Source organism: Bubalus kerabau, chromosome 2 (genome assembly GCF_029407905.1).
Source record: "Bubalus kerabau isolate K-KA32 ecotype Philippines breed swamp buffalo chromosome 2, PCC_UOA_SB_1v2, whole genome shotgun sequence".
Taxonomy (NCBI): domain Eukaryota; kingdom Metazoa; phylum Chordata; class Mammalia; order Artiodactyla; family Bovidae; genus Bubalus; species Bubalus kerabau.
This window is the reverse complement of record NC_073625.1, coordinates 117,966,220-117,978,380: the sequence shown is the minus strand read 5'-3', so window position 1 is coordinate 117,978,380 and position 12,161 is coordinate 117,966,220. Positions and strand designations below refer to the sequence as shown.

The 12,161-nt window shown below is 32.2% G+C and overlaps 1 protein-coding gene across 12 annotated transcripts in view; it reads left to right on the top strand.

Moving 5' to 3' along the window:
* Nucleotides 1-12,161, top strand: part of DLG1 (discs large MAGUK scaffold protein 1) — a 273,463-nt gene that overhangs the window by 227,412 nt on the left and 33,890 nt on the right. For 5 of the 12 annotated variants that reach the window (XM_055568607.1, XM_055568606.1, XM_055568613.1 and 2 more), the window contains 3 exons: nt 1,890-2,066; nt 5,840-5,909; nt 9,636-9,735. In XM_055568607.1, the coding sequence (XP_055424582.1) occupies nt 1,890-2,066; nt 5,840-5,909; nt 9,636-9,735 (347 nt within the window). Of the gene's footprint in view, nt 1-1,889; nt 2,067-5,839; nt 5,910-9,635; nt 9,736-10,419; nt 10,454-12,161 lie in introns of all 12 variants that reach the window. The other 7 variants (XM_055568616.1, XM_055568615.1, XM_055568610.1 and 4 more) reach the window with 2 other exon arrangements.

Here is a 12,161-nt window from a genome sequence, read left to right as displayed (position 1 = left end):
GAAGTCTTATCGTTCTTATTAGGTAAATATATTTTTAATTTCAAATGTAAGAATGAAGTTAAGGCTACAATAGACTGTACAGTATGGTGCTTTTTTATAAAGATCTGAAACAAGTAAAATCATACATAGATACATAGTCATCCATATGTGTGTGATAAAATCAAACCAACGGCAAAAAAGGGTAAAGAGCAAGGAAATAATAAACTCTGTATTCAGAATAGTGGTTATACTCTAATTAGCACTTAACTCAATCTGAGGAAAGCAGGATCGAGGGGAAAAATACACAGGTGAATGTGAGTTTTGTGTAGAAACCTTTAGGTTGATAGTAGATTAACAAGTGTTTATTATATTCTTATGATTAATAACCCACATAAGTATTCCATGAGTACTTCCCTTTTTTTAATGAATCAAAGTACTAAAAGGCAAAGTTTAAATGTTAACATAGGAAGTAGAACTTGTGAGTTCCTCCATTGTTTATTGGTAATATAGTTGTATTGATTAAAAAGTTTAATTTATGATAATAAAAATGTTAAGGTATAGTTTTCCCTTTTCTGAATGTCTTGTGGCATTTGTTCTATCTCTTAAGCTACTCTGTTATCTTGTATTCTGTTTATTTGTATCTTCATCATCTTTGTCATCTTTACCTTTTTAAATAAATATTTAGTAAATGCCTGACTATATCAAACCTTTGTTTTTTGATGTTAACTCTATTTTGCAAGTAGAAAGATGCTTCCTCAGTATTCAGAATTTATTGAAGTAATGACTTGAGCATTTATATAATTTATAATCTTAATTTTTACAGTAGAATTCTATACTTTTAGAATTCTTTCTTCAAATAAAATCCAATGTGTTGTATATGTTTTAATATACGTTTAAGTAAACCTTCCCACTTTTGAGTCACCTATTTCCTTTACACTGTTAGCCACTGAAAAGACTTGAAAGAACATATTTGAAAAGCATTAACTAGTTCATTCATTTAGCTGTCAATTAATTTCACCCCTCTTCAGTTTTACTTCAAGAGACAACTTCTTAAAAGTTGAGTAGCATGAAAAGGAATATGATTTGTATCCTAATTTCCCATTGCCAAATTAAAACAAAAGAATCAATAAATTATATTTTAAATGTAGTTGCTGGGATCCTTCCTCTACTCTTAAGAGAAGTTTTTTGAATATAAGAATTTTAATTTCTTTAAATATTGTACACTAATTAAGTAGTAAGACATTATTTTGTTATCAAATTTTAAAGTATCCCTAACATTTTGAAATTATTATGTTAAATTAATACAGTATTTTTTCCAAAACAGTTGGCAACTGTTAAATCATCATATAGTCATGTGTAATTAGTTTTCATAGTTGTTATTGACTCTGAAAACCCTATTAACTCTGGTTTTATGAACAAATGAAAGAAATACTTACCTGGGAAAATAATCACTCTGTTCTTCTAGCCTTAAAGTCCACAAATGATGAATCAGATCAGTCAGCAAATTTGTTTTCCCAAGTATGTCTAGTCAAAGGGGAGAGTCTCTTAATATTTACTTTATTAATTTAGAGCAACTCACCAGATTTGTCTTTATTTTAGAATTAAATATAGTTTGCTATTGGATTGTACTAAAAGTATTTTTTTTTATTTTCTCATACAATATTTTAAATTTCTCATACACTATTGAGAGAATAGTATGTCTGTTACCATTACAAGTTAATTTTGCTATTTCTTTTTACTCTCATTGTCTTCTTGTATATAACACAAAATTGAGCTTGGCATTATTTTGCCTACCGTGGTGCATTGTTTCACTGTCTACCTAAATTATATATATATACTTTTAGGATCCTGTTTATTTAATATTGATAATATCATTATAAGAAATGCAGACTTTTTTCTTCTTAATCTAGGGCCCTCTTTGATTATGACAAGACTAAAGACAGTGGCCTTCCTAGTCAGGGATTGAACTTCAAATTTGGAGATATCCTCCATGTTATTAATGCTTCTGATGATGAATGGTGGCAAGCCAGACAGGTTACACCAGATGGTGAAAGTGATGAAGTTGGGGTGATTCCCAGTAAACGCAGGTAAATATAAGTCTGTTAGAGTCTTACCACTTGAAAATTGGGCAATGTGAATAATTGCTGGGATTTTTTTTAATTTCTTTTACTGAAGTGATGATTTTATGCTTGGTGTTTTATATTGTGTTTCACAGCCGTTTAATTTTATTCACCTTGTATTGTAACTGGGCTTCCCTGATAGCGCATTTGGTAAAGAATCCACCAGAAATGCAGGAGACCCCAGTTCGATTCCTGTGTCAGGAAGATCTGCTGGAGAAGGAAGAGGCTACCCACTCCAGTATTCTTGGGCTTCCCTTGTGGCTCAGCTGGTAAAGAATGCACCTGCAGTATGGGAGACCTGGGTTCGATCCCTGGGTTGGGAAGATCCCTTGAAGAAGGGAAAGGCTACCTATTCCAGTATTCTGGCCTGGAGAATCCAGTGGACTTTAGAGTCCATGGGGTCACAAAGAGTCGGACACAACTAAGCGACTTTCACTTCCTTTCACTTTATATTTTAACCAGTGATATAGTAAGAGAATATGAAGCCCCCAAATAGAAATTTCTCTAAAGTTCCTACAAAGTAAGTATATTTTAAATCACTGTGCCACAGATCTATACCAGTGGAGAAAGAATTAAAAACCTCTATAATTTTCCCATGTGGTGGTTTGCTTTCAGTCGCTAAGTCATTCTGACTCTTGCAGCCCCATGGACTATAGCCTGCCAGGCTCCTCTGTCCAGGGGATCTTCCTGACCCAGGAATCAAACCCAGGTCTCCTGCTTTGCAGGCAGATTCTTTACTCACTGAGCTATGAGTTTTCCCATGTAGGTGGTGTTAAAACTCAAATTTTCAGGGGTTTTGATCATGTGAATTGCCTCTTCTAGATTAAAAAAGAGAAAGCATTTTAAGTGCAAAATTTTTAGAAATATCTAAAATTTTCTTTTAGATATTTTAGATTTTTAGAAATGTTTAGCTATTTCTTTTAGATATCATCTCTTTTTCTTGTTTAATTTAGAATCATGTGTGCATTCAGTAGTCTTTTCTCTTTGTTTTAACTGGTTATTGTAGTGATTCACTCACTGGTGCGTACTTACCATCTAGTGGCATAAGTGGTTAAGTACAGAATTTCTTTGAAAAAGGTGATCCCAACAACCCTCTCTGAGGTCAATGAAATGTTATTGGATGTCTCTCCTTTTATGGGAAAGGTGTTAAAACATCAGTTCATAATTTCCCCAAAAGAACTTATATATGAGATCTGATTCAGCTAAATCACTGCCTAAAACTTAAAAGTTTTAAGATCAGATCAGTTGCTCAGTTGTGTCCGACTCTTTGCGACCCCATGAATCGCAGCATGCCAGGCCTTCCTGTCCATCACCAACTCCCAGAGTTCACTCAGACTCACGTCCATCGAGTCAGTGATGCCATCTAGCCATCTCATCCTCTGTCGTCCCCTGCTCCTCCTGCCCCCAATCCCTCCCAGCATCAGAGTCTTTTCCAATGAGTCAACTCTTCGCATGAGGTGGCCAAAGTACTGGAGTTTCAGCTTTAGCATCATTCCTTCCAAAGAAATCCCAGGGCTGATCTCCTTCAGAATGGACTGGTTGGATCTCCTTGCAGTCCAAGGGACTCTCAAGAGTCTTCTCCAACACCACAGTTCAAAAGCATCAATTCTTCGGCGCTCAGCTTTCTTCACAGTCCAACTTTCACATCCATACATGACCACAGGAAAAACCATAGCCTTGCCAGTGAAAATTGTCAGAGAGATATTAATGTTTATTTTAGCTAGTTAATTCACTTCAAGTCACGCTTATGATATAATAAACTTGTTCTTTCCTTGTTAATAAACTGGACTTATACTTATTTTGTTGAGACTCTAAATTGATACTTATGCCAAATCATGTGCCTGTTTATAAACCTCTCTACCATATATATATTTGTACATCTGTTGATAGACTTTGAAGAATACAAAGGTTGAAATATTGCCAAGATCTCTATAATTGTGGTTTTGGAATTTATGATTGTTGTTGGCTAGATCCATATTTTTAGCAAGATCCAACTATTTGGTGACAGCTCCTCTTTTAGCAATGCAACCCTCAGCATAACTTCTTCCCTAGAATAGAATATAGTATCCTTTAAACGCAGAAATGCTTCCTCTGTGCCTTGTTGAGTCAATAGAAACCTCACATCTTAAATATCAAGGTCAGAGTTCCTAAAAATTGTCTTTATTTCTGGAAGTCTTTTATCTTGCAAAGGCTTTACATGTGTCTGCAACAAATGAGAAATACAGCTGACTTTGGTGGAAAGAGATATTTTGCATTTTGTATAAAAATTCTCTAAGGTTAGATTTGAAGCCAAAAGTGATAAAAGAGATATACCTTGACACCTCTACAAATTCCCAAATTTGTGAATAATAATATAAAATATAATTTTCCTGCCATAAATTACAGTATGAAATCACAGCCAGTTGTGCCATTTCATCCTTCAGTGTATTCTAAACTTGTATTTTTTTACATAGAATGCTATCATCTTTAATAATAGCACAAGGACTTGGAGTTCTTAGCTAAGAACCTACAGTTCTTAGCTTTCTTTCGGGAACAGTATTGACAAACAGTTGAAGTCACTCAACTATTTAGTAAGCAAAATAATGATTAGAAAACAAAGCCATTTTGAGTTGTACATGTTCACTCACTAAATGTTAGTTTTTCAGTGCCCTGAATAAGTGCCTTGGCAAAATTATAAATTAATTATTCCTATCATGGACCCTCAAGGTTGCTCTGGAATAGTAAAAACAAAAATTTTAAATCCGTGACTGCTAGGGTTCTTCTGTACCCATGGTAAAACTTTATAGTTAGATAATTAAAAAAAAAAAGAAAGAAAGATATGCTTTTATTCATAGGCTTTTTGGTAGGTTTTTCTGCTATATACTAATATGATTGCTATGCTGAAATCAAGAATTTATAAAGCTTAATTTGTATGAAATTTTTCAAGATTCATACTGATTGCAATATTCATACATGGCTGTAGATTGTACACTATATACATTGTTGTAATATGTTGCTTGCTTGTTTCAAAGGTAACACTTTGAACAAGGTTTAAAATTCAAAAGATTTTAACAGCTGTACAGGCCCCCTCTGCACCCTGTTCCCCACCCACCCATTTCACCTTCTTCCATGAGAAGTTAACTAAGGTTACCATTTCTTCTATATCCTTCCAAAGATACTTTAAAACTATATTTTGTGTACTGTAAATGGTTACTTTATGTGTTTATACAAATATATCATTGGAATTAAGCTTAAATGTTTTTATTTCCCTCCTTTTTATTTTTAAAAATTTCAGAGCTGCAGAAAATATAAGTACAAAGAAATACAAGAATAGTATATAGAATACCCACATTTCTTTCATCTACTTTCCTCAGTTGTTAACATTTTACTTCATTTGCTTTCGCTCTGACAGTGAGTTTTTAGCATATGTGTTCCATAAGCTAAATATTCAAAAACCAGAACAAATGGAAAACCTGGAAAATTGCTGAACTCAGAAGTGGTAATCATAATAATTTCAGTACAGTTATGGATTTGAGTGTATATATAAGTATACATACTTGTACTTAATAAGTGGTTTTATTTCATAATAAAATGAGCCCTATATTTCATTTCTCAGAAGTTGTTATTAATTGTGAGATGCAAATGACTTTTAAAGGCTTTAAAATATAAAAATGCTCCATATAAAGTAGCAATCCTGATGATTTCTAGTTAGAGCCTTGAGTATGTTTATTATACTTAAAAAATGATCTGTGCTTTACCAGGGTTGAGAAGAAAGAACGAGCCCGATTAAAAACAGTGAAATTCAATTCTAAAGCAAGAGGAGATAAAGGGGTGCGTATATAAAATCTGTTATTGACTTTTTCATAATTCTTATTTGAGCTACATTATTAAAGTTAGAAGGACCTCTCCATAAGAATTAACAACAGCTCTTGCCATTGGTGGTTTACAATAATAGATTTGCTTGAGTAAGCAATTTATTAAAGCACCCATTTCACAGACTTTTCCAGATTATCAGAATTGTCATTTGGTATATTCTTAACATACTTTTGGTTGTTATTTTTAAAAGTGAAATGAATTCAGCCTTCACACAGATGAACAGTTATTCAGAAACTTGTATCAACAGTATTAATTGCCATAACTAATAATACATCTTCTGAGAAAATAGGTCCCCCCAAATTATTAACTAGTTCCTAATGTAAGTTTATGGAGTTTTGCAAGTGTGGAAATTATCTTGTTCTTTTCCTCCTTTATTCTAATATTACTTAATAATAGAATCCATGTTTCAAATGTTTAAATCAATATGAATTTTTATCTTAAGGAAATAAAGGGACAGTCAAAAGGAGGACTTTGTAAATGGGCAAGAAGTATATCAAAATTATTATTATATATATATTTTAGATATATTTTTGTTTTCATGTAAAGTCCTTGAATCTGGTGAATGTCAAGGGATGATATCACAGGCTTCATCCTGTAGTATGTGTGTAAATACTGCAATGGAATATTCTAGCAATAAGCCTGAGGAAAGAGCTGAACACATACTGTGTTGAAATACTGTTTATAGCAATGTTTTATATTTGGGGATTTTTACATCTAAAGCAAATGTTTTATACATCTTTTGATCAAGTTTAAAAAGAATATGGAAAATTAACTCTGTAAATAAATTAATCCTACTCTTTGTACATGTCTGATATCATTAAGCATTCAAAGTTTTAATATTTTAAAGGAATATAGTCCTTGATCAAAGAAATTAAATCTCAGTAAATTGTATAATGTATTCAGTTATCTTGGGAATAATAAATTTCTTTTAAATTTATTTGTACCTTTCAGAAAATACAAAATTATATAGTATAATCTGAAGTAATATTTGAAATAGAAAATCTTTGAAGAAAAATATCCCCAAGTAAATGCTCAGGATTTGAAATATATACAGTGATTTTCATGCTTGTTTTATAATGTCTTTTAAAATATTTTAGTAAATACATTGTCAGTGTATTGAAAAAGGAATTGCATGTTGTAACTTTCCTTTCAAACTGTAAGAAGTTAACTGAATTAACGACATATTTAAATCTTAGTCTTGTTTGTTGACTATAACCAACTTTATACACAGTCACTGTGTTCTAACACAGCACCCAAAGTATGCATGGTACTGAGTGGGGTAAAAATACGCTTGCCATTGATACAGAACTGCATCTCTCTGTAATACCGTTTCCCATTCTAAGCTCTTCTTTTCCTGTCCTTATGTGGTAGGTTATGGACTTTATTTCCAATACAGACTTTTTAAAAACACTTCAGGTTCTCATTAACATTCTTAACATTCATTTAGCTATTTTGAAATACTACATATGGAAATTTTATATCTAGATATTTGATATATGTTTAATAAATTTATAATGTTTTATCAATCCTTGTATTTATTGCACTGTCTCTCTTGCAGTATAGCATGAATAATAATAAGTAACTAAACAGATTGTTTTGTATTGAAAATATAAAGAAACTAGAGGTAGTACGTTTCTTCAGTTTTGTGTTTTCCCTACACATTTTCATCCTCTTTGCTTGTGCTATTTTTCACTTTTAATAAATTCTTCACCTGCAGGATGTTAGATATAATACAATTAATACATTCTTGACTAACAAGCATTTCTTTCTGTCCTATATTATGATATCTTTATGATATCTCATTTTGGCTAACTGCAAAGATATCAAAAATCAAAACATTTTAAACTTCATGTTTCTTTTGGTTGTTTGCTGTGAAACTGACTCTGACCACTATATATGCAGTAGGAGGAGTAAATAACCTTTTATTAAAAATGTATCAGTTTTATTGGATGGCATTAAAATTATTACTAAATTTGAAATCAGTGATTGTCGTGAACAAAAAATTCCTTCCCTAAATTAGATTACCATGAATTTTTTTCCTACACAAACTTGTTTTCTTCTCTTTCTGTTTTCTAAAATTTGGATTCAGGCAAGGGTTTTTATTCAAATAATGCACCTTGACAGTTTGTGAAACTAGAAGCTTATATTTCTCCACATTTTTTTTTCCTCAACTTAGTTTTTAACTTCTACTTTCTTTATCAGAGCCTTCATATTTTAAGATTAATATCAAAACAGTCCACTTGACTAATGACTATGAACTTATTAATTTTGAACTGTTGATATAAAAAGATAAAAATAAAAGTTTTTTTTAAATATTATTTATTATTAAAATAAATATTCTTACCAAAATAAATCTTTTCAAGTAATAGAATTTGAGCTTAAAGTCACTTTAATCCATTTCAGTACCTTAATCACCTGATATCCCATCACTGAAAATATAGGCATACCCCCAAAAAACACCATCTGGTGTTGATATGCTTCAAAATATTGATAGCATCGTATGACATGGATAAACTAAAAAAAAATTGAAACAAAATTTCTATCCTTTATGTTGTTCCCGCTTCAAAAAATAATAATAATTCCTGGTGTCACAAGGCCATTTCCTTCAAGACATGGGTGCCTGTGACAAATTACAAAAGAAGCTATTCCTCTTTAGCCTCATCTTTCTTTGTGCTACATGCTTTTAAAACTCTCAATGCACAAATGGGACATTCAAGAAGGGAAAACACTTGTTTCAGACATCTGTGCAATAAGAGACCATCAAATTGGCTGTCATAACAATTATGTATAAACTATTAGAATTTTAACTGCCTCTCTGGCATTACAAGCATCAAACCTTTTATTCCTTATTTAGGACATGGTGCCAGTGGATTGAATCTGGTTCCATTTTATTTATATATACTTTAAAAATAGATAATATGGTAGAGCTGAAAGGCTAATACATCAGTTATGATGGCATTTAAATTGGCCAGGAAAGTTGAATCTTCTTCCTTGGTTAGATAGCACTGATAATTCTTTTGCTTGACTCTGTGCTTGATGGACACATCTTAGTTTTCTTCCCATTTCGTGATTCATGCCATAAGCATTTAGTTATCCTGATTCTCATTTTAAAAAAAGGTTGTTTTAAATTTTCAACACTAGCAACTTTCTCAGTTTTCTTGGTTCTCTTTTTTAGTAGTGGCTTTTTGTTAGTTTGTTGGAGCCACAGAGAGAGAAAAGGAAAAAATTTGCTAAAGCCAGAGGAAAATGAAGATTATTATGTAAACCATTAAAAATATTTGAATAGCTAAAGTAATTTTGGCTGTAGAGCACCTAGAAATCTTCTTAAAGAATATGGATTGATATAAATAGATGTGAGTTTGGTTTGGACTATAGTGGTAGCTAATCTGGTTTACTCTTCCCTTTTTTTTTCTTAAAATCAAATAGCACTTACTCATTATTTTTAGGTATCACTGGATTATTCTCCTTAATTTATAAACTTAAATTTTTCAGTACTTTCAGTTAAAATGTTAGAATTTGAGAAGTTAATAGTAAATTAGAAATTTACTGTATAAAGCAAAATTCATATACAAACTGCACACTGTGGTCACAAGAGTCAGCTTTCACAGAGCTACTAGGCTGGGCCTTTGTACACACAGACAGTAGACATCCCTTTGTTTTGCCCCTCCTTCTCTTCTTCAGCAGTCATTCAATGACAAGCGTAAAAAGAACCTCTTTTCCCGAAAATTCCCCTTCTACAAGAACAAGGACCAGAGTGAGCAGGAAACAAGTGATGCTGACCGTAAGTATGTGGATCCAGTGGTCAACTGAAGATAAATGTAGAGGGACCTACTGCCCTGCAGTTGGTTGTTACCATGGAGACAGTTTCAAGAGCTGCAACAGGTTACTATTTATCTTAACTAGGGACAACTTAACAAGCATAAATTAATTTGCGTACCAGTCTTAACTTTTTCTGGCCCCTTAGGGATTCTTAAAGTAAATATTTTTAAGCTGTGTTTAAAATAGGATTATTTTATGTAAAGGTTCTTATAAGAAACATTCAACATAATCTCAAAAGAATATTTTAGACAAAAACATGAGTACCTCAGAACCTTCTTATTGATTTCTAGGTATAGCTTTGCCAATCTTTGATAATAGATCTTTTCAAAACATTCTGTATTATCCTACTTCTTCATTATATGTAGACAATCTGAATTTTATTTTTAAAATAGCAAGAAACAGTCAAAATTTTTGCTTCTCTATCCTAATCAGCTTCTCATATAGAACTTACATTCTTTTAGTAGAGCATATCTAGCCATTAGCTTAATTAAACTTTCAGAAATACGCAGAAGAGCTCTGTAAGATACGTGCACCTGTAATGGTCTTGGAACTGTCTCTTGTTGTAGCACCAATTTTATGCATTACTGACAACTATTTTCTTTGATTATCTTTTTATTGCTTGCTCTCTGGGAACTACTCTCTACAGGAGATCCCTGACGACATGGGATCAAAAGGCCTGAGTAAGTGATCAAAATACTCCCAAGTTACTTTTTTACCTCCATCTACAGACCTACCTTTTTCAGATACATTTTGAGACACGTGGTAGTGCCTATCTGGCATGAGGAGGTGTATGATTTAGATTGCTTTTAGATTTTTCATGTTAATAATATGCTTGGGATTTTTATTTCTATAATACCCTTTAATTTTTTTTTCATTTTTCACATCATTTGAAAAACTCTCTGCTCATATTTTCCTCTTTGTAATTTTTATGGCAATTACTTTCTCTAGGAATTTTTTAAATTTGAAGAAAGACTTTTAATGTTTTTTTAACATAGTACTATCTGCCCTCATTATTAGAAGGTAGAATATAATCTTCTTTACTGTTTTATTCCACCCCACCTTTTTTGTTAAAATAACTTTGAATCTCTGTTCGAAAAGCATAGCTATAATGTGAAATAATAAAACACAGTAGACCTTAAATATTAGAAAAGAATTATAGAACTCAAGTTCAAATAGCAGTCTGCATGGTAGGAAAATTTTATATATCTTTTTTATGGAAGATGTAAGTTATGGAAAGAATTATAAGAAATATTATTCTGTGTTTGTTTTTTTTTTAACCAAGATGTCTCTGTTTGGGGGGAATTGTGTGTGTGTGTGTGTGTGTGTACATTATTCCTGTTTAATTTTCTAGTTAGGATTTAATCTTCATATAAAGCTTGGTATAGAGTCTGATATGTAGGAGTCATTCAATGAATATTGGAATGAATGACTGAAATAAGTCATTTTCACAAACAATTTTAAATGTGAATGTGTTCAAATTGATTAAATGTGAAATTTTACCCAATACTGCTAAGTTATTTTAGGTGACAGTGACTCATAGAAAGAATCTTTTAGGCTAAAGTTTTTTTCTAAATAGTTGTTTCCATTTACATTATTAAGCATTTTGAAAACTTCATAATTTGTTGATCATTAAGGATTTAGCCAATATCTTTTAACTTCTAAGTTAATAAACTTTAAATTTCATGGATTTTTTTTCTTGATTAACGCTAACTTTGTATTGGACTTTTAAGCTTAACTATAGGTACTTGACTTTTATTTCAACTTTTAATAATTAAAGGTTTATATTAGATTGAAAGCAGTATGCTTTATATGTAATTATTTCTGTTACACACACTTTGCTATTTATGCATTTGCCTTTTTGGGATCTGGCAAGAGTCAGAAATTTACTGTCACTAGTGGCACCTTTTTTTAATCTCTTTCCTTTGGGAAAAACTCAGTGAAAATCTTCAGAAACTGGAAAAAATTTCCACTGATTTTTAATGCTATAGAATTTATTTTGGGAATGGTCATGCAGTGCTATGGATCATCAAATGATCCCACAGATTTCTGTTATCTGTTGGGTCATCAGAGACCTATGGAAAGCTCATGGAAAAAGGAACTAATGAAGAATTTGGTTCCGATATTGATTTTTTTATAATAGATAACTATACCTTGACCGCTTCCCTGATGGCTCAGAGGGTAAAGCGTCTGTTGCAATGCAGAAGACCCGGGTTCAATCCCTGGATCGGGAACATCCCCTGGAGAAGGAAATGGCAACCCACTCCAGTACTCTTGCCTGGAAAATCCCATGGACGGAGGAGCCTTGAAGGCTACAGTCCATGGGGTCGCAAAGAGTCGGACATGACTGAGCGGACAGATACCTTGACCACATCATATTTTCATTTCTCG